This window comes from Peromyscus eremicus, chromosome 3, assembly GCF_949786415.1.
Source record: "Peromyscus eremicus chromosome 3, PerEre_H2_v1, whole genome shotgun sequence".
Classification (NCBI taxonomy): domain Eukaryota; kingdom Metazoa; phylum Chordata; class Mammalia; order Rodentia; family Cricetidae; genus Peromyscus; species Peromyscus eremicus.
The window spans coordinates 126,044,083-126,066,785 of NC_081418.1; the positions used below are offsets into that span (position 1 = coordinate 126,044,083).

General features: G+C 52.6%; 2 protein-coding genes across 6 annotated transcripts in view; one reads left to right on the forward strand and one right to left on the reverse strand.

The window, feature by feature from the left end:
* Atg7 (autophagy related 7) overlaps window positions 1–4,124 on the forward strand; it is a 226,487-nt gene extending 222,363 nt beyond the window's left edge. For all 3 annotated transcript variants that reach the window (XM_059258391.1, XM_059258393.1, XM_059258390.1), the window contains one exon: window positions 3,890–4,124. In XM_059258391.1, coding sequence (XP_059114374.1) covers window positions 3,890–3,922 — 33 coding nt within the window. In that variant the 3' untranslated portion in view covers window positions 3,923–4,124. The remainder of the gene's footprint in view (window positions 1–3,889) is intronic.
* Window positions 4,125–4,800: 676 nt separating this feature from the next.
* Vgll4 (vestigial like family member 4) overlaps window positions 4,801–22,703 on the reverse strand; it is a 119,502-nt gene continuing 101,599 nt past the window's right edge. For 2 of the 3 annotated variants that reach the window (XM_059258395.1, XM_059258394.1), the window contains 3 exons: window positions 8,828–9,026; window positions 7,607–7,733; window positions 4,801–7,301 (listed from right to left, as the gene is read on the reverse strand). In XM_059258395.1, coding sequence (XP_059114378.1) covers window positions 7,030–7,301; window positions 7,607–7,733; window positions 8,828–9,026 — 598 coding nt within the window. In that variant the 3' untranslated portion in view covers window positions 4,801–7,029. Of the gene's footprint in view, window positions 7,302–7,606; window positions 7,734–8,827; window positions 9,027–20,065; window positions 20,165–22,703 lie in introns of those variants that run through there. The other variant, XM_059258396.1, reaches the window with a different exon arrangement.

Consider the following 22,703-nt stretch of genomic DNA (forward strand, 5'->3'; position numbering starts at 1 on the left):
AACATCCCTCAGGAGAACATGACAGACCTGCCAGCCTCCCCAGGGGGTCTGAATCTTTCTGTGGAGGAAGCTCAGGCCAAGCTCTTTACCTGGTCCCAGCCCAGTCCACCCCTGCTCCTGTCCCCTGTCCCTCCCAGAAGAGGGACATGTTGTAGGGAGGTAGGAAGTGGGCCGTGCAGAGGCCCACACGGCATAAGAAATGCCAGCCCCAGCTTTCACAAGCTGCAGTGTGGTTTAAGATGTTTACGTTAGCAAGTGAACACATTTAGCACACCCCAAAATATAATTGTGCCATTCCCAGGTTTTGACAGTGTGTGTGTGGAAGAGGCCCTCAGCCCATGCTGTGCACCGCAGTGTGCCCAGCACAGACCCAGGCTGGAATTGGATGCCAGCTGCTCCTTTCCAGAGTGCCATGCCTGGGCTGCAGCTGGCACACCTTTGTGCCCTTTGGGGCTGTGGGTCCAGGCAGATGTCCTCCCTGGCTCCTTGCATGAGTACCGGTTAGAAGGGCCCTTCTCTCATCTTAGAGCCGCGGCCTGACCTGCTCTTTCCTTGCAGAGCTGGGGTCCCTGCCATGACCTCCTTCAGTGAGACTGTGATGTGGATGTGGAAGCAAAATAAACCCTTTCCTCCCTAAGTCGCTTTTGGTCATAGTGTTTACCACAGCAAGAGAAACCCTAACTAAATACATGTGTTTGATATGTGCAAGTGTGTGTATGTGTATGCATGTGTGTGCACGTGCAGCAGTGTGCATATGGAAGAAGCAAGCCATGTTAGTCCTCACCTTCCACCTCATTCATGGGCAAGGTCTCTGGTGTTTGCCACTTTGTACAGCAGGCTAGCCCACGAGTTCCTGGTGATGCTGGTGTCTACTTCCCACTTCTCTGTAGGAGCACAGGGGTCACAGACAACATGCCACATGCTCAGCTTTACAGGGGTCCTAGGGACTTGAACTCAGTCTTCATACCTGCATGACAAGTATTATTTACCCAGTGAACCATCATCTCCTCAAGTCCTTTGTGGGCTTTTTGGCAGTTCCCCAGAGACTAACATGCGTCCACTGTGAAGTATCTGTTCAGTTTTGGTTTTTGCCTATTTTTAAGAAATAAGAAGTAGAGTTCTTTACACTAGCCCTTTGTATATGAAAACATTTTCTGTTTTTTTTCCAAGCATCAGAATTTTTTAATTCCTGTTAAAAGGCGAATCTTAGCCAGGCAGTTGGTGGCACATGCCTTTAATCCCAGCACTCGGGAGGCAGAGGCAGGCGGATCTCTGTGAGTTCAAGGCCAGCCTGGTCTCCAAAGCGAGTACCAGGAAAGGCGCAAAGCTACAGAGAAACCCTTTCTCGGGAATTAAAAAAAAAGCGAATCTTTCTTTCTTTCTCATTTCTGGGTGTCTTAGGTCTTCGCCTTCACTGGCTGCAAGCAGAGTGCCTTATGCCTGTTGAGACCTCATCTTGACCACAATGAGCTCAGGGAGTTGCAGCCCTTAGCCAGTTTTGTGTCCAGTGGCTGCACCGTCCACAGTGGGTGGGCCCCCATAGTAATCACTAATTAAGAAGACGCCCATAAGCTTGCCTCCAATTGGAGGGATTTTCTCAGTTGAGGTTCCCCCTCTCTGGTCACTCTAACTTGTGTCGGGGTGACAAAACCAAACAAAACTAACCAACATAGACATTTTAAAAGCTTTATAGCCATGCAGTGGTGGTGCACACCTTTAATCCAGCACTCAGGAGCCAGAGGCAGGTGGATCTCTGAGTTCGAGGCCAGAGTGAGTTCTACAGAGTGAGTTCCAGGACAGGCAGGACTACACAGAGAAACCTGTCTTGAAAAACCAAAAATATCCAAACCAAACCTTTCTGGTGCCTTTCTCTTTAAAAAGGAGTATAGAAACTTGCCATGGTGGGTTTTGCCTATAACCCTAGACTTGAGAGGCTAAGGCAGGAGGATTGCATTGCTGTGAGCTCAAGGCTAGCCTGGGCTAGAGAGTGAAACTTGGTAACTGTCCTGTGCCAGCACCAAGCATTATCATTTGAGCAAATCTCTGCCAACCCACCATCTTCATTCATGCAGAAGACAACTGTGAGCCGTTTAGGCCAGTGCTGTCCTGAGTGCTATGTGAACCCCACCATTGGGCATGGCCAGGCTGCCCTAGTGGAGAAGTCCCCCATTGTGCCTAGGAGTTGGGTCTGAAGACCTCAATGGTTTCATAGTCACCTTTGGGTGGCTTGCAGGAGCCTCTCCAAGGGCCAGGCAGTGCCAGCAGCAGCCCCAGCGGTCAGAACCAGTCCAGGAGCAACCATGATGAGCTGCCCAGGACTACCTGCCCATCCACAGAGGATGCCACTCAGCGGCACCCAGGAAGGCTGAGCAGAAGATTCTGGCGCTCACCTTCCTCCCTCTTGGTCTGATACCTCCAGTTACAACCCCGTCCTCACCATCCCCTTCCTCCACTGGCTGCCCAGCCTTTTCTATACATGGTCTCCCCAGCTTGGCAGCTTGTTGGCTGTGTGATCCCAGGCAGACTTTTACCTCTCTGAGCCATTTCCCTCAACTCACTGGCAGGAGTGAGGCACCATGGGAGTCTTAGCTCTGGGTGGTCACACCGCCTGGGACAGGGGATTATGTAAATGTGCTTGTTGGATGGGCCAGTATGAGTAGCTGAATCATGCTGCAATTTTGATGGGTCCATCTCCCCAGCTCAGCTGCAGATCCAGGTCAGGAGCTCTTCCAGGCAGCCAAGCTACCTACCCCATGAGGTCAGGCGCCACTCTGGTGGGGATCTGGGACCAGAGGGACAGTGCCCAATAGGACAGGTGGCAAGTTCCCTTGCTGTGACGGGGCCTGTGTAGAAATGAGGGACAGTATGGGGACACTGTCACCCTAGCTCAAGAGAGGAAGTCACCTTCTATGTTGCTTTCCACATCCTTGACAGCCAGCACTGATGTGAATGTTTGGCCAGACCGCCTGACTCCTGCCAACACGCCGTCCCCTTCCTCAGCTCTGCAAGGCCTGAGGGAGCCTTGTGCAACCCATTCTAGGAATTTTGGAAGGCTGAAGGCGTAGCTTTAGGGCCCAGCTCTCTGGGGGTAGCAGGGTCTCGGGACCTGCTGTGTTGACCTCAGGTCACCTCTCTGCAGGACTTTTGCCAGGAGTTACTGGGACAGAGGCCTGGCCTGAGGGGCCACCTCCTTCTTGGGGTTTTGCTGGAGTGGTTCCCTCCCCGATTCACACCCTCAGGCTCCCCAGGGATACACAGAGGCAGAATCTGGCAGTCTCTGTTACCCTGCCTAGGTAACCTGGGTTGCTGGGGGAGAGCTGTTCTGAGTGACAGCTAGCTCCCTTGCCTTAGAGTGTTGTGTCTGCGCCTGGCCCAAGCAGCATGGACAGTGGGACAGCACAGGGTGACGTGTGCTCTCCTGCCCTCACAAGCACAGCTTCTAGAAGCACAGGGTACAGCTAGACAAGCCGACTAGGCCAGTGGTGCATGCTGTAAAGGTCAGGGGCTGGCCGGGCACATGGAGGAGAAGGAGGAGAAGGAGGAGGAGGAGGAGGAGGAGGAGGAGGAGGAGGAGGAGGAGGAGGAGGAGGAGGAGGAGGAGCAGCAGCTGCCCAGCTGATACAGTCCTCCATCCACATTCAGCTTGCCCACTGGCTTTGAGGTCTTGGGAAAGGAAGAAACTTGAGATTTAATCCGTTGAACAAGAAATAGGGTATCAGTCCTCAGAGACAGGGCAGCTCTACGGAGGGGAATCCCAAGTTGGGAGACATACACAGTGCTTGTGGGAGTGTATGCTTCTGTTGTCATGGAAGCTGTAGTTGGGAAATGTCATCTGTGGGCACCATGGGGCAGCAGAGCCCGAGTTCAGTGTCTCCCCTTCTCCACACAGATCTGGGACATGAGTGACGAGGAGACCGTCTGAGGAAACCACAGCTCAGGAGTGCTCGGCCCTCAGCGCAGGACTGTTCCCCACGACTGGTGATCTGGGTCCTGCCACCTCCCTGGTTCTGATACCCACTCCCCCGAGGACTAGGGGTACCCTCTGCTGCCCAGTTCCGCTCTTTGCCGCGCCATCTCACCAGCTCGGAAGTCAATAATAACTGTGGCATTGCCACTGATCTGGGGCTCGGGTCCTTCCACGTGCATTGATTTTCTTCTTTCCCCTCCTGTTGTCCAGAGATTCCCCGGGATATTTTCACATTGGCAGGGAGCATCTGACCCAACTCAGCTCGAACAAGGACGTGCTAGGAGCTCCCCTGGGGAGAGCACCTGCAGCGGGCCCTGGGCAGCAGTGAGGGCAGAGCTTACTGCCCCTAGTGTTCAGGTGGAGCACCACACTGGCCCACCCTCAGCGGCGGGCATGTTGTGGTGCCACAGTGCTCCAGGGATGATGAGAAGCTGCCGCCACGGTGCTGGTGGGGAGCAGGGTGGAGCTCTGCCTGACTGGTGTGCAGCTGGACCACAGGCAGCTGCTGCATTGGGGTTGCTTTTGGGGCAAGGCTGGTTTCCCTCTTCCTTCCGGGTGGGTCCCTGGCAAGTGGGGTCACTTAGGAGATGGACTACTACTCTTCCTAGCACGCCCCTCCCACACTTACACACCTTCAACTTTGGTCTCCTGTCCAGACTAGGAGCCCAGACATGGCTGACTTGGGCAGATTTCAGTAAGGGAGACTTGAGAGGCCCCTGGCCTAAAGTAGAGGCTGCAACAGAGGCTACCCACCTGCACGATGATTCCCAGAAGCACAGGCCTGAGCACCGGGCACCACATGCCACCTTAGGACACAAGAGCCACACAAAGCCTTGGTTTAAGAGCACTTTATTATTGTTCTTAAGGCTACTTTTAAGTACAAAAAAACAAAAAAAAAAGAAAGATGGCCTGCCAACCCTTTTTTTTTTTTCTTCTTCCAGGAAAACAGGCCACAGAGAATGGTATTTTACAGATTTACAAACACAGAGAGGGTCAGTTCGCACATGGGTGGCTCGGTTCCGGGGAGGTCACACGCTCCTGCCCAGGCAGGATGGCGCACTCCTTGGCTGACGTGTGTGGAAGTCCCCTCCAGGGCACAGCCTATTCCAGATAGGTCAGTGCACCAGAGACCCAGCCACCCCCGCCCCCCCAGCAACAGCCCGCTCCCTGACGGGTGTCTGAGGCCTGTCGCCCACAGAGCCAGTCCGCGGTGTGGTGGTTCTCCTGTGACCACCTCAGTAGCCTGCAGAATAACAAACGAATGGCTAGTAACGCGGACGCAGTGTTGTCATGGAGTAACTGTGGACCTGCACGATTACAGACACACCTATGACAAAAAAAGATCAACTTTTTTTCCCAAACAACAACAACTGATTACGATAGGAAAGGGAAAAATTAAATAGCTACATATCATTAACAAATTAATTGTTCTTCAAAAATACCTACAAATTTCTCTGTACATTCTTTACGCACAGCGTAATGATGGTCTTTAAAATTACCTATATAAAAAAAGTGTTCTCAACAATTCTTTTTTTCCTACAGAAAATATAGGGGCCTGAATGCCAAGCTTGGAAGCCCAGGAGAGTGGAGTGAACTGTGTGCGGGGCAGGAGGGCTGTCCACTTTTGTAAAGGCCGGTAGCCACCCTGTGACTACGGCGTCAGTCCCCGCCTTCCACCCTTGCCTGTTTCCCCAAGTTCAACAGCTAACCTGCTTTTCCTCCTACTGCAAGTCAGCCCCGGGGGCTCCCATGAGCAAGGAGTCCACCAGGCCTTGTTGGGGAGGTGGTCCTGGCCAGGGCACAGAAATGCTCACGGCCGGAGGAGCAGCAGCTGCGGGGCAGCCCCAGCCATGTCTGTCCTGCTTGCTTCTACTGTCTAGTTAGTAGCTATTAATAGAGCGGGCAATAGTGATGCAGGAATAACTGTATAGTTATCATAGAGGAATGTGTACAGCCTTGGCCCCGGCATGAGAGGAAGCGCACGCAGCCCCAGGGTGCAGACTGTCAGGCACCTGCTGTTTGGCCAGGAGTTGGAAAGGAGCAGTCTGCATCAAGGAGCCTAAAGACATGAACTCAAGTCTCCAGCCCAGGATGCACAGAATCAGCAGCAATGGGCTCCCCAGCCTACCACACCCACCGGCTGTGCGCTCCTCCTCAGAGTAAAGTGAGCTTCGACCTCACATCTCAGAAGCACAGCTGTACCAGCAGTGAATGTATCTAGGGCTGTAGCTGACGACACAGGCTAATGCCGCCAACAAGAAGCCAGTCAGTGCTACAGTCTGACTTACAGTCCATAGAAACCAGCTATGATTAAGACACGCACCATGTCAGAAGCACTACGAGTCCTCGAGCCTCAGCACTAGCCTCACAAACTGCAGTGTTCAGAGAAGGTAAATGCCCATAGTCGGGGGGAGTCTGCAGTCCAGTTGTGAGCACCTCAAGACTAGAGAGAAAGACCTAGAACCTGCTAGAGACCTTCCAAGTTCAGCGACAATGCAAGCACACACATGGTCAGAAGTGTCCCCTAGCAGTCTGCCCTCGTGCTGGCATCTCAGACGCTGCCCAATAGGCAGCCCTGCCCTCCATAGTGCAAATCGGAACAGTTCTTTCCAGGCAGACACATGCACACACAGACTGAGCCCAGACCCCAGGTGGAAGCCAAGCCGTGCATGCTCAGTCTCAAAAGCTAAGAGCACAAAGCGTCCGGATCCCCATGTCTTCATGGCTTGTGACTAAGAAAGGGCCGCAGGGTCCCGGCTGCCAGGTGGCAAACCTGCAGAGGTTTCTTTGGTAACCAGGGTAGGAAGCAAGGATGCTCCGCTGGACCGATGCTCCGTGCTGTTCCTGTTGCCATATTGAGACCCCTTGTATGAACACCAAGCAAGTACAAAAACAGAGCAGAACAAAAGTCCAGACAACATGGTTTTGCGAATAAACCACCCTCCCCCCTCCCCCCGAGATTTTTTTTTGTTTTTGTTTTTGTTTTTCCCCCTTAAGCACTGACTGCTGAAAGCTCAGGCAAACCATGCAGATCCCTGTGTGGCTGGAGGGTAGAGCCCCCTTCAGGAGACCACAGAGGGGGAGTGACTATGGCTGACCATGTGGGCAGTGGGGCTAGCTGGCTGGCCCCGGCGTGAGGCCGACTCTGGGCTGCTGGAAGCGCTGTCCTTGGCTGCTTTGATCTGAAGCCATGTGTCCCCTAGTGCTTTGGCAAAGTGGTCGTCCACAGAGCCGGTGATGGACACCGAGTTGGGTGCCGGCTCCGGTTCCTTGTAGTTCTTGCCCAGGCTCCGGCGGAAGTGCTCTTCCACCACAGGATCACAGGTGGCAGTTGCTGCAAAGGACGGATCAGGAGAGAGGGGGCTGCGTCAGGGGTGCTTAACCCCACTGGCAGCCACGCTGGGTTCGAGTGTGAGTCCCGAGTGTCTTTATGGCACTCACTAACAATGGTGGAGCCTGTCACTGAAGCCCGGAGGGGCCAGGGACCAAATGTTCTTATCCCTTTCCACCCAAACCATGGCCAATTCAAGGTACACGTGTGCTCAAAAGCAATGGTTTTCAGCTCCACGCTACGTGAATTTTAGGGAGAGGTTAATCCAGGGTTCCCACAGGTGTAACAGGCTACGGTGGGAAACTCACCACTGGGCGGCGGCCTCCGGTAGCTGGCAGACCCGGGTGCCGAACAGCCACTGTGTGCGACGGGGCAGTGAGAGAGGTTACAGTTGCGGGCGCCTGCGGACGCACAGGTGATCACGGAGGGCCGGTTCTGTGGGAGGGAGAACAGCTCAGCCCCTCTTCATCCACTGACTGCGCTGAGCAGCCGCTGCTGCTGCTGCTGCCGCCGGAGGGCCCAGCTCTTGACACGGACCTCCCCACACTCAGCTGCTCCTGTGCTACAACAGCAGGTCCAGAGGGGAGACTAGACGTGCTGGGGTCTCCCCCCACACCCCCCGCCCCTGGAGGTGAGCCCCTGACATACAGCATCTCCTCGGGGCCAGTGAGTGTGTACAATGAGTGGAAACTGGGAACCAGGCCCGCCGCGGGTCACACACAGCTGCCCACAGTCTCGGTGCCATTAAAGCCTCTTCACACAGTTCCTGTCAGAAACCTCACCTTTCTGTTGTCTCTGGGGCCTGCTGTGTGTGGCACTAAGGTAAGCAAGTGCTCATGTCCTCAGCATCCCTCTACCTGCCTGCTCTTTGGGAGACAAGGTCTTATGAAGTTGCCTTGAACTTGTAATCCTCCTGCCTCAGTCTCCCAAGTAGCTAAGATTATAAGCTTGAAATATCAGATCTGGCCTTGTTTTTTAAAAAGCAATAATCTTGCCAGGTGGTAGTGGTGCACGCCTTTAATCCCAACACTCTTGAGGCAGGCAGATCTATGTGAGTTCAAGGCCAGCCTGGTCTACAGAGCCAGTTCCAGGACAGCCAAGACTACACAGAAAAAACCCTGTCTTGAATCACACCCCCTCCCCAGTTTTATTTTCCTTTAATAATAATAAAAAAGAGCCTGTGTCTTAATGACAGGTTCGTGACCACTGACTTTATAAGATGCAAGCCATTTAACTTTGTGAAATCACACGGGGTAAGCACAGGCCTCTCGGGAGGATTACTACACTGATCCTGAGGAACAGAGTGTCAGGGAAGATGGGGGGGGGAACCATGGAGGGGGGCCTCGCTCACCAACTCCAACCCTGTACTATGCAAAGCAGTGAAGCCTCAGGACTGGGGGAGCCGAGGTCCCTTCAACTTCCGGACTTCCGCTCACTCGAGGTTTCCATGCAGCTCCTGGTCCCCCACACCCCGCCTGACCTGGTCACCTCGAGAACTAAAAGCCAGCGGCTTGGCATCCCACACACACCTGCTGCCGCTCCACAGCCGACCTGCCCGTGTCACCGCTGTTCTTCGTCAGTGCAAGAGGCTGCTCCATGAGGCCAGGGAGGGATGCATACAGGTGGCCGCCATGCAAGCTCACAGCGGGGGCTGCAGCCCGCTCAATGGGACTGCGGCTCCGGTCCCTCGGATCTCTGCCACGGCAGTCTCCATTGACAGTCTTATTCCTGAAAGACAGGGGCATGCTCAGAGAGGGGTGACTGGTGAGGAGCCCTGCACTTGCCCCAGATGTTTCCACTGACAGTCCTACCCTGACGCTAAGGGTAGGACCAAAGGCTGAGTTGAGGAACCAGGCCCTAAATACAGGAGAAGCACCTTTAAGCCAAAGTTGGCTCTGTGGCCTCCCTCCTTGGCCGGCAGACATGTCACTCAGCAGTGTTGCCTGCCTGCCTGCCTGCCTGCCTGCCAACATGTGAGGTCAACTCCACGTGCTCAGTTTGACCACCGTTGGTCATTGAGGTAGGATGGGAATGCTGATGGCCAGGGAACCCTGACCCGTGCTATGAGCCAGCTCTGGTGTGAGACCATTCTGGTGTCTGCTCCTAAGCAGCAGAGCCCAGACAGGACACCAAGGCAGTGGGCACCTGAGTGACTGGCTCATCTACTGACGACCTCTTCTGTGTGGGTCTGCTTCTCATTAGTGCAGAAGGTGGCAGCCAGTGGGCAGCGCCTGCACCCGGAAGTCACAGCAGCAGCTGAAGAAGACAGCAGCTTCCCTGAGCTGTAGAGGCCTGCACACTTGGTAAATGCCACATGGACCACAGGCCAGATGCCCAAGGCTGCCGCCTCTAGAAGGGGCTTTAGGGAGTGTCAACACACGTATGGCATGAGAACCTGCAAGGCCAGCTTCCACAACTGTTCCAGGCTCAGCTCTGCCCTCCCTCCGTCCCCCTGACTCTAGAACCGTCACCAGCACACTGCTCAGGGGCTGTCCCTTTTTACAGCTGCCAGAGCGAGCCCTTGAAAACTCTGGAGGAAAAGGGGGTGGGGGGGCTGATTCCTAAGGCGAGCTCTGCTTGGCCTGCTCTTTACCATCAGGGAAGCAGGCCATGTGTAATTGGGCTTTGTTTGAGCAGACAGCAGCCATGCCTGCCTGCTGGGCCAGCCAAATACAACGTGCTAATGTTTAGTCACACACCATACACACACACCCCCACGTGTGACAGCCATACCTTTTATTAACTTTTAATTGTAAGAAGCGACACAGCACCATCTTGGGTACTCAGCGTCCCTTTCTCTCAGTGGTGACCTCTTGTAAAACTGCCCTGCAGGGCACTGACATGACCGCTCACCAGCCCCATCATCCTCTGACTTTGCTGTGCTCATCTCAAAGCCATCTTTTTACTAAGCAAATCTGACCCGACAGACGTCTTTTCAAGCATCAGCAGCCACCACCTTTTCCATTAACCCTGCTCCCAACTGCCTTTCCACTTTCACCTCTGGCTCTGTGCCACAGACCTTTGATGCTGCAGCAACAACTGTCCACCTGCCATTTGCCAGCCATAGTGTGATGCTCTGAATGTGCGTTGGCCCTGAGTTCCAGGGCACTTGTGCAAACCCCCAGGGCAGAAACCACCACACCACTGCCGATCACCTCTGCCCATCCTACACCAGCACTGAAAGCTTTGTGGAGACAAAGTCCGGCCTGTCTTGAGCCTCAGACCACCTGCACAGGGAAAGGCAGGATCATGGGAACCAGTGAAGCCCAGGGAGATGGCGTCTACACGCCCGGGGACTCAAGCGGCAGACACTAACAAGGGCAGGCAATGGCAGGGAGCACTACGGTTCCCAAAGAACCTGCAGCAGGCAACAAGTCCAGAGAAGCACCACAAGGAGGGCTGGAGGGTCCGAGGAAGACAGCCTACAGATGACAAGACGACTCAGGCAGGCTAGCATCACATGTCCCCGTGACCTCAAGGTCACCAGTCCTTAGCACTTTGGATCCCCACAGCACTTTCACATGGCCAAGCACCAACCTCAATGATGAGATACACAGAGTGTAGAATGAGGGGGTACCTGCAGGGGCCTCCAGGACTCAACACCTAGGAAATCATTCAGTTGGCACTGGGCATGGTCCACCAGACAAAATACCATGAAACGTGGAACAAGCCTGGGAACTTGCTGGTTAATTTTAGTAAAATTACACATCACTCATATTTCCAGCTTATTTTCCTGGTTCCTGGAGTTAAAGACAGACATTGTTTTCCATGTCCCTCCCCCTCTGAATGAATCACAGCCCAATGCGTCCTGTGCCGTCAGGACGCTGACCCAAACCACACACATCCTGCCGCTCCTTAAAGACCAAGTTGGTGGATGGAAAACCAACAGGGGCCCTGCTAGGGCCTAGAGGACTCCCGGAGCTGCCTGGGGGCAGCAGCCTGGCCCATGGGCAGGCATTTCCATTATTTTAGGAAGAAACAGAAAAGGTGGGTAGGCAAGAGAAACCACCACACTTATCCAGGCCAGAGTTTTCTGGGGACAGTCGCCATGTGCTCCTCCTGATCACTGTCTGAGCTCAGAAGACAAAATGTCAACAGCACTTGTGGAAAGTAGACTAGATCAGATCCCAGGAAGTCCAACTCCAACGAAAACACACAGCGGTGAAGCAAGTGTCTGGCCCTCAACCAGGTGCAGAGCAGAGGGTTAGCCCCCACAGCATCCTGCTCAGCCTTAGGAACCATGGTACATTGGCCGGGCAGAGGAATAAGGAAGGGCCCACCCAGCCTTGGGCTTCCCATAACACACAGGATATCCTGGAGGTGACAGGGTGAGTCTTCCTGATACCAATCTGTGTGGCATCACTGTGTTCCGGGGCAGAACCCCTCATGTGCTCACACTGTGCCCTGGGAACCTGCATGACAGTCACAAGCCTCCCCACAGCCTAACACTAATAGTCGGGGGACAGAAACTAAGCCTTCAGACCCTCCCAAAGCCATGACTAATCTTGAGGCCATCTACTTTGACAAGAATCGTGTCATTAGCGGTGGCATGATGGCACAAACCATGTCCTCTATGCCCCCAACCATAGCTTTCTCTCCCTTGACAATCAGGAAGAAAGCCATGTTCCCATGTCCGCCTCAAAGCCAAGAGCATGAACACCACCACCACTGAGGCTGGCTGACATTTCTGTCCCTGTCTACAAAGGTGCTGTCTCACTTTCTGATCAGTGAAATTTCAAAACAACTCCAGGGAACTAGCCAACCAACATATGCCTCATTCCCTCTGTCACAGGAAGCTGAGACCCGAGTCCCAGCTGGGGAACTTCCTGTGGGAGCGTATCATTGGGAGAGGATGGCCCCCTCGAGCTATTCTTGCTGGTGGTCTTTTCATCCCTTTCTGAGTGCTCAGACCTTACTATGATGAACTAACTCCAAAGAGGGAAACAGGTTCAGAGGGCCAAGGCACCAGCTGAAGTTCCCAGGCTGGTTCAGGCAAGGCCTCCAGTGCACAGCTCACTGTCTGTGAAACCTCCCCTTTCTGTGATGGGGTAGAGCACTGTTCCCACGCATCTCTCAGCAACACATTTGATTCTCTTCCGTGAATCGCCTTTAATTTCTGTCACCGTCTGAATGAGGTCCCCTGAAAGATGCTATGTGTGACCAGATCTACTAAGATGAGGTTACCAGAGCCACAACTCAGTGCCACTGAAGGGTGACTAAGGTGACAGGCACTCAGAGCAAAGACCATACCGACAGACCAAGGGTGGAAGTTAAGACAGCCTCCCTCAGAAGAAACCAGTCACTCTGTTACCCAGGCTAGCCTTGAACTGACAGAGATCTGCCTGCCTCTGCCTATTCACATCAGATAAAGGAGTTAGAAACCAGTGATGCCAGGGAGCCTGATCCCGGCTGGGCTAGCCTCCACTAATGTTCGTGCTTATACCTTAGTTAAAAAAAAAAAAAGTTATAAAAGTTGTTTTTAAAGCTTAAAAAGGTATGAAGAAAACATTTTTGTCCAGCTGTGTAATAATTTTATGCTAATAAGTATTATCAAAAAAAATCAACAATGGTAAAAATGAAACATTTTGGGCCAGCAAGATGACTCCGTGTGTCCTTGCTCATTTGCCTTGCCAGCCCAATGACCTGAGTTGGCATGACGATAAAAGTCACCCAACGGCTCATTCCTCAGGATGCACATGGCTGGCTTCTCAGGCTCATGGCCCTATCTTTCCACTGCTCTGCCTCTACCTCTGGCACCAAATTGCTTTATAGACCTCTAGAAGTACTCTACAGTGATGCTTTCTGCTGACTGACTTACAATTAATGCAAAGGCATTTTAAAGCTTTAGAACAGTGGCTCTCACCCTTCCCAAGGCTGTAACCCTTTTACAGTGCCTCAGTTGTGGTGACCCCAACCATAAAATGATTTTTGTTTTTGCTACTGTGATGAATTGTAATGTAAATATCTGATATGCAGGATGTCTGATGCACCACCCCTATTGGGGTCTCGACCCACAGGTTGAGAACCACTGCTTTAACGATTTATTATGTATACAGTGTTCTGCTTGTGTGTATGCCTGCACACCAGAAGAGGGCGCCAGATCTCATGATAGATGGTTGTGCGCACCATGTGGTTGCTGGGAATTGAATCAGGACCTCTGAAGAGCAGCCAGTGCTCTTGACTTCTGAGCCATCTCTCCAGCTCCTGCTTTAGAGTCTTCCAGAAGCAAGGACCCTAAGTCTCACTGGCCCTCAGATAACACATGCTATGCACCGAGTCACAGCCTGGTGTATAAGGCTAGGAGGCCGAGGCCAGTCAGCGAGGATGCAGAGTGCATGGCCCTGGGCCTGGCTGCTCCAGAAGCCAGTGAGATACCCGCATATCCGCTTCCCTGCCTGCGGAGGGGAATGCCTGTGGAGCTGGCGCTCATCTGACCCATGAGCTCAGCAACTCTGGAAGGTGCTGGAAGGAAAGCTCTTGCCTGGTTTTCCGCTTTCCTTCACTGCCACTTGCCACCACCACAGCTGGGGGGCACTCCCCCTCCTCCCCCAGTGCCAAACCAGCTCTGAGGTGCCACCTTAGAACTGCGCTGTACGAGGGAAAGGGGACAGATCTGCCCATGTCCCAGCAGGGTAGGTGACATGCAGGGTCACCCAACCACTCCTGTAACATGAGGCAAAGGTTGCTGGGTAGAAGAGCCTGAGAACTACATGCCCCTGCCTGCCACCCTTCTGATGAGGATTAGGTACTTGTCCCCACAACTGAGCCCAGGACTTCATGAAAGAGCCTGACTGTGTCATGAACGACAACATCCCCTCCACCACCACCCTGCTCCCCAGGCCCCTCCAGCAGCCCAGGTGTCACTTGCATCCCAAAGAGCAAGGTAACAGGCAAGGGTACTCAGGAGCTGTGACCGAGAGCCACAGTGTCGCAGCACCCAGGTACGGTAAAGGCTTCTGGAAGCTGAAGTGCAAGCTGAACAATCTTAGAGACCTGTCTGGAGCACCACACAGTTCACTTCTTCCTGTCATGTGACAGCCATGCGGGGCCTCTTACAAATACTCCTCTCTGATGGCACAGTGCACTGCCCCACTGAAATATAGTCTCCGGCTCAGCTTCCTCCCAGTGCAAACCATGGGGACATTCCCAGCAGTTACTTCCTTTGCCCCATGTCCCCAGAAAGGCACACACTCTACTAAAATGATCTGAAATAACCAGATGAGTCAGTCCAAGGTGGCTCTGGCTCTGTGTCTTCGAGGAATGGTCCCACTCACAAGCCCAGCTCTCCGAGTTTACCCGGGCTGGGCCTCACACTTTGGCTCCACTCTGACTCCAGCCCGGGTCCCCCCAGCCCAGAACTGTCTGCATGTGTTTTATATCACTAGCTGAGACAACAGAAAGAAACGGAAGCCTGAGAATCAGGTCTGCCCTGAGACTGGGGGTGGAGCACTGTGCTCTCGCCATGTTAGCCAAGCAAAAGCTGGTCCACCTGTGGCCACAAAGCCCCAAGGACTGCACACAAACAGGCCAAGAACCCATGTGCACACCAAGCACGGTTTACAGGGCCTGAGGATCATGTGCTGTACACATGCACGCTCGGATGCTAATGAATGGAGATGCTGCCGAGATTAATAACTGTTCACTTGAGATCCCTGCTGCTCCTGGGTGTACAGCTGTTTTCATCATTATACAGCCTCTCAATGAATGATACTCAGAAGCACAACCACTATCGTGTTTTTGGCATTAAGCAGTCCTCAAACCAGAGAGGGATGGAAAGCATCAGGCTCTTCCTGCCGAAGCCCCAGCTGCCACATCTGCCACAGACAGAAAACTCTAGACCACTCCCTCTTCACCCAGGGACGGGCACCACTGGGCTAACATTTATATTGTTACCCTTTAGGGAGGACTTGGGACCACTGAGATGAAGACTGGAGAATGGGGTGAAGGAAGAAGCTGGGGACGTGCCAAACATCCAGCACGAGTTCCCTGCAGACCCTCCTGGAAGCCCACCTCCACCCTGCCTCCCTCTCCCACTCCCAGCTTCCCCCAGACAAGCTTTCCTAGGGTTAGGAAAGAAGAATGCAGGACCCTAGCTCCCAATGCCCCTGTAGGAAGGCCGTGACTGACCAGGAGTAAAGACACAGTTCCTCCAGCCACCAGGAGTGATCAAACAGAACAGGACCAGCTGGTGTCACGCACAGCAGCAGGTACAGTTTTATGAATGAACTGACTTTCAAAAAGCAAACCCATTCTTAGGAGGAATCAGCATCAGAGGAGTTCATGAGGCTGGGCAGACAGGGCAGCACCTGGATCAGGACTCCTGGAGAAACTCCAGCGGGGTAATCCTTGATCACAAATCCACCAGAGAGGAGAGGTCTGCAAACAATGTCAGCCGCATCCCCCACGGTTCCCCTGCCGACACAGGGACTTTTCAGAGCTTCCTGTTGAATCTTGGGAAGGTTCCCTCCTAGTTTTCCCTCCACACTTCTGCAGAAAAACCACTGGAAAATAACGGACTGTAGGTGAAAACATCAGAAGCTTCATCCTACCACGGGGTGGGGTGGGGGTGCATGTGCTCGGCGGCAGCAGCCACAGAGATGGCTGCACCGATGCTTAGACACTTGTAGGGACACCGCTTCCTTCCTCGGGCAGGCCACTCAGTACAGAGCCCGCCTTCTGATGAGTGACAGGTGCCTTCAGAGGCCATGTCTTCGCGCCACGTCTTCCTTTTGGAAAAACTCAGGGAACTTATTCCTTCTTCCAGCTACCAGAAAAGTCTTTCTGACTTGCCAGAACTCGGCAACAAACACCAGCCTCTTCAAACTACTCCAGTGCCAGGTCCCCCCCAGACCACCAGCAGCACCACACACTCCACTGTGAGTAGCTGTCCCACAGCAGTGCCTGGCGCTCCACATCACGGCAGAGGAGCACTGGGACCCCATCCCTACCCCACTCCCACTCCACCCACCCCCCGTGCGCACCCAGGGAAAAGCTGGCTCCCTCAGCACAGTGGTAATCTCTAAACTGAAGACCTGTGTGCTAGATGAAATTAAGACCGATTACCCCAGGCTGCAGTCCTCAGCACCTGTGTCCAATAAGAAGGTGAAGTCAGCAGCCGGGCAGTGGGTGGTGCATGCCTTTAATCCCAACACTCGGGAGGCAGAGGCGGATCTCTGTGAGTTCAAGGATTGCCTGGTCTATAGAGTGAGGTCCAGAACAGGCACCAAAAACTACACAGAGAAACCCTGTCTCGAAAAAACAAAACAAAAGGTGAGGTCTTGGGCTGCAGTCCCCAGCACCCACATGGTGGCTCACAACTGTCTGTAACTCCAGTTCCAGGGGATCTGACTCCCTCTTCTGGCCTCTGTGGGCACTACACCCTTGTAATGCACAGACATACATGCAAGTAAACCACCCATACACATAAAATAAAATAAGTTAATCTAAAAAGAAAGGTGGGGCTCACACTTAAGCATTCCTTTCAATTCAGATCTACCTGTGACCCCCCTCTGGAGCAGACACCCTGCATTGCTACACGTGTGTGTGATCCACATGGCTGCACACTCACATTCTGCACAAGGATGCCAGCACCCTGCAGCTGGTGGTGACAGGTTCCAAATTACTTCGTGAAGTCTTTCATACACTGATTCAACACCAAATAAAAACCAGAAAGGAAGTTTTTCTTCTCAAGTCACCTATAACCCTGACTGACTTTGAAAATTACAAACCACAACAAAAATCACCCACTACATTATCATAAAGCTAGCTACATGAGCCTTAGGTACTGAAAAATCTACAGCAAGGAGATACACACCTGAGAAGTGATCTTTTCACACCCACCATGGTTTCTACATAACAGCACCAATAAAGGGCCCAAAGGCCCTTCCAGCTGGAGGACACAGATTCTCAGTGTTCAGGGACATGATTGTCTCCAAGCACCTAGTCTGTCCTTGCTGAACTCCATTTTCCAAATTCAGGGGAAGGGGAGGATTTTCTTTTTTTAAAAAAAAATACATATATTGAATTGTAGAAATAAGCTTTAAGTTATTTTAAGGAAAGATGGTTTGAGAATTATCTTAGTGCTTAGAAACACTACAGTATGCTAGCAAGTGGGTGGGCTAATTATGACTCAGGTCCTCCATTCTTAGAAGTTCCCCACAGACACAGAGGCCATCACTGAAGGCCTATTTCATCCCTCTCCAGGTCACAGGACTGCCCTTCCACACTGCCATTCAGGGTCTTGCTATGTAGGCCAAGCTGGCCTCCAATCTGAGATTCTCCTGCCTCAACCTCCCTTTACTACTAGGACTGCAGGCGTGCATCACCATCTAGAATTCTCTCTCCCCGAGCTGTGTGCTTTGCTTTCCCTGGTGGTCACTGACATCTAAGAGCAATGTCCTGGCTGTTACAATCTGTTCAGTCTGAACCCTGGAGCTCTGAAGAGGGAAGAGAATGAACAGGGGGACCCAACTTTCTGCTCATCGCTGATGTGGCGTTTTATCTAGACCTGTGCAGAGGATTCTAAGCCCTACACCTGTCCACTCTGTAAGAGTTTCCAAAAGCCAGATGGCCACGGTTCCTCTTACAAATGCATTCAACTGAAGTCACTGCCCCTGGAGTTGTGACTTCACCTGTAGGTGATGGGCTCCAACAACAGACAGCTGGCGCTCCACCCCGCAGCACTAGCCACTGTGCCGACATACCTACCCGTGACACTCATCAGTGCTCTTCAATTGAACCAAAGTTCACCACTAGCCCCATGGTTTATTTCTGTGTTATGGTAAGGGACACTATCATTTAATGGTTTTAAAATTTATTTTTGTGTATGAGTGTTTTCCTGCACAAAATGGTGTGGAACCCTCGAAAACTGGAGTTACAGGTGGTTGTTAACTACTTTGTGAATGCTGGGACCTGAACTCTAGTCCTTTACAAAAGCAGCCAGGGTCTTTCACCTCTGAGCCGTCTCTCTAGCCCCCACAATACCATATTTAAGGAGCAATAATACAGCTATATAATATATAATAAATATCACCACCACCTACCTCCATGAGTTCTCTACTGTCCCCACTAAGCACTAATTCCCATTCAGACCACTCTGGGGTATGGCCATTCCACATTCCCTCTAGATGAGCCAAGCCATTCATTCTCCAAACTAGAGGCCTTGCATAAGTTGACTCATGGACTGTCATTGTTTTGACTCTGGCTTATTTCATTTAGCGTGATACCCTTCATGGTTCAGCCATGTGTTGGTATGTGTCAGAATTTCCTGCCTCTTTAAGGCTGAATATATCCACTGCAATACACAGACTCATGCTTTTAGCCATACACCCACTGATGGGCATTTTCCTGTGCTGTTCCCAGCTCTTGGCTATATAAACAGAGCCACTGTGAGTCTAGGTGTACAAACAGGAACCATTACCCCCTATTTTCAATCATTCTGTGTAAATTCCCAGAAGAGGAGCTGTTGGATCATAGGGTGATTCTTGGTCTTTGTCCTTAAAAGTTCTGACAACCCAGGCAGTGGTGGTACACGCCTTCAATCCCAGCACTCAGAGGCAGAGGCAGGTGGGTCTTTATGAGTTAGAGGCCAAGGCTACACAGACAAACCCTGTCTCGAAAACAAACAAACAAAAGTTCTGACAAATCACAGTAGTATATCGGGTTGACTCTAAAACACGTCTCTCTCTCACCACCTGTTTCTCCCTACTACAGAGAAACCAAAGAAAGGTTGCCAGGAGCACAGGTCTGTCTGGTCCTCCAGCACAGAACTGATAAGCCTTATTAAAAACAGCCTACCTGGGTTATGAGAGCAGCACTCACACACACTGTGAACATGGCACACATGTTAATGCGCGCCCTCCTCCCAGCCCACCAGAATACACGACAGTGTGGAGCTGTGGCTGTGATCAGCTGCGAGCTTCTGGGAGACTCACAGCCACATAGCTGCGGTTCTCATTTCTCACTAGGAGCCTGTAACAATTGCTTCAAGTCTTCCGGGGGTGGCTAAGTTAACAGTAATAGCTACCACTTGTGTGGCTGCAGTGTGTGGTGGGACCAAGTCCTCAGCGTGTCTACACCATTCCATGCAACAAGGGCACTCACTCCAACCTGCTGGTCCCTCGGCTTGGTGCAGCTTAGCTGGGCAGGGGGCAGGTCTCAGAGCAAGATGTGGAGGGAGCTTGGAAGAGCTATTGTGCAAGTTCCCCAGAGCTGGGACAAAAGCATTTTTTATCAGACCGGAGAGGTTGAGAGGTCGATGGTTGAGGATGAGGGCCAGAGGAACCTGAGTGGAGAGTCCAGGGGGAAGGCCCCATTGCTGAGGTCAGAGCCTCCAGACTTCGCCAAGTGCCTTTATTTATCCTTATCTTCTGTTAAGAATAAACTGGAGAGCAGACGCATGAGCCTGGCATCTGCTCTGAGGAGGAGGAACAGGGCCTCCAGCAGCTGCTCCTCTCCAACTAGACCCTGTCACGTGACAGCCGCACCTGAACCTGGACGACTGCTTAACTCTGCCAGCTCCCTCCACACTCCACACTCCGCTCTCCTGACAGCCCCCTGGTCCTTGCAGGAGGATCTGGTGGCTACATGGCTGGGCTTGGAACAAGGTGCTGGGCGGCCAGGAGACAGGGACCGGAGGAACGTCCCTCTCTGCCCATCAGCTCTGTCTCCCCCAGCTTAAATTAATTACAGCTGAAAATACAGCGCTGCCATCTGCTTTGAAAACGGCAGGATAAGGGAATGAAATGAAAGGGGGTTTTGGTACTAACCTCACTTTAATCATTGCCAAGGAGCATGAAGACAGCCCAGCGTCCTCCCACAAGAAAGCCTGGGGCCTCACAAACTTGGCAGGAACGGCGGGCGCGCGCCCCGTCAGAATAAGAGTCCCCCGGAGGAGGGTGTGAGGTGCGGGGCCGCCTGCCCCGCGCTGCAGGGGAAGCTTCCTGCGGGCCTGGGAGAGGCTGGGAACTCCTGGGAGGCGTTATTTACAGAGTGCCGCCTGCCAAGAACGTTGCATGCATCGCTGCAGTTCCATTTTCAGAGAAAACAGATCTGCTGTCAGAATTACAGCAAGCCACTTCCTCTTTCTTTGTTTCCCTACCTTCCATAATATCAGGCTTTTAGCAAACTCTACAACTTGGCCAAAGGAAATGCTGGCAGGAAGGGGCGAGGCAGGAGGGAGGGGACAGGCCTGCAGTTCAGCTTCTGTGGGTTCTCTGGTCCTCTTGCCCTCCTCACAGACCCCACTTGAGAGGCTGTTGTTAGAAGTGCCGAAGGCCAGCAGGACACAGCTAGCCCGGGTGGGCACATCATCTGGTCGTTTCTGCAAATTTATGAACCTTATCCCAGGCCAGCAGCCTCAGTGACCAGGGGAGTCAAGGGCCTGCCTGGTTCCTTTAGATCCACACTTGCAACATGCACAGGCCTGCTGGCTGCTTTCACACGGCAACAGAACTGCAGTTATATCAAGCAAGCCTTCATAAGCCAGACCTGTAGCACAGAAGATGAAAGCACCCCAATGAAAGAGCACTTCTTGTGGGAGGAAAACACATTAAAAAAAGGAAAGAAGATGCAAAGGCTGTCTTCCAGCCCTACCAACTGTCACTGTCTATAGCAACCATGTCCATAACACCGCATCTCAGGATGTAACTTTCTAGTAAATGCTGCATCCATCAAGACCCAGGGAACATCTGGTAAAATGGTTAAATAAAAACAATTTCATTTTGGATTTCAGAGTTTACTAAGAGCACCCAACCAGAGACTAGTAACACACGCTCCTGGCTCAGCTCTGCAGGATCGGTCCTGGAAGGGAAAGAGCAATGGGAGACAGCCAGGGAGGCCTCGGGAGGCAGACCTACCCCCTTCCACAGTGAGGAGCCCTGGTCAGCCGCCGCTGCGCTCCATAGTCACACCCCTCCTCTCCACCCAGGGCTAAACCCCTCCAGCTCCCACTGTCTCTAATGCAGGAGACTATCAGAAAGAGCCTAGCTAAACAGACCAGTGACGTCCATAATGGTTCATAATGTACATGTATTGAGCAGTTACCACTGCCCCGTCCTAGCCACGTGTTATGAGTGTTATCCAATACAGTTCAGTCCTTTCTAGAGCGCTTTTAGAAGGCTTTCCTACTAAAGAAAAAGATATAGTGAGTGATCCAACCACTTCCAAAGAAAAACCCTGTGTGTTGGGGGAAGGGCGTGGGAGACAGCACAGAGGTCAGCGTCCGGTGTCCTTCATCACGGGCCATCCACCTTGGGTTCGTTTTTTTTTTTTTGCTGCTGTCATTGATTTTTAAAAAACAGTGTCTGCCTCACTGGCTTGAAACTCACGCCAAGTGGGCTGTGCTGACTGGCCAGGGAGCCCCAGGGATCTGCCTCCCCAGCACTGGGGTGACAGTGTGTGGCCCCAACCAGCTTTTTCTTGTGGTTCTGGGCATGGAAGAACTCAATCAAGTCTGTATTGCCTCACTGACCGGGCTATCAGTCCAGCCTGAAAGACCTTTCCTCTACAAACACCGTACTATTTGAAAGTCTTCAGAAGACAGGAGCGTGCCGGACAGTCACAGAAGAACACGTGTAGCTAGCAGGCACAGCCAGAGAGCGAGCTGCCGAGCTGAGTGGAGATGCTGACTCCCACAGTCTAAACAAGTGAGAAGTAGTCATCCCTGGGGAGATGCGGGAAAGGCGAGGTGCGCCCAGGTTACCAGACACCAAACCGGTACCCTCCAACCCACCAAGTCCACTTTCAGAAAAATGGGATACTAGACATGAACAGGAAGCGGGTGCCAAGGAGGCCTGCAAAGCCCAGACAAACCTCCTGAACGGCCCCAGCATCTTCACTTGCTAGCAAGTTCTTCCAGTCACCAGCAACAGGAAAACCTTCAAAGACAGGACCAACTGGAAGCAGTTAACCAATCTTTAAAGATAGGAAAAATGAGGCGGACCCAGGGGAGAAATGCCCCTGGCCCTGCTCCCTCCCAGCACTTGGGAGCACACTCAGCGCCCATGCAGCAGAGTACAGACCCATGAAGGAGCAGTCACAAACAAGCCTGAAGTCCTGAGACCATGCCAGGGCTGTAGTCAGGACACTCGCCCAGCATGAACGAAGCCCTGCGTTCAGTCCTCAGCATATAAACCAGGTGTGGTGGCGTGCCTGTCAACCCAGCGCTGACGAGACGGAGGCAGAAGGATCAGAAGTCATCCTTGGCAGCACCGTGAAACTGAGGCCAGTTTGTTCTCTCAACAACCACCGTTTCAGCTGCATATCAACCGTGCTGCTGCTGGAGATTCCAGATGCGCTGGAGATTCCAGATGCCCGGTACACCCATGTACATGTTTCCCCAGTACAAACATGCACACATTGCCAGTATTCCGTCTACAGAATCCACCCGTGGGTTGGGATGGAGGT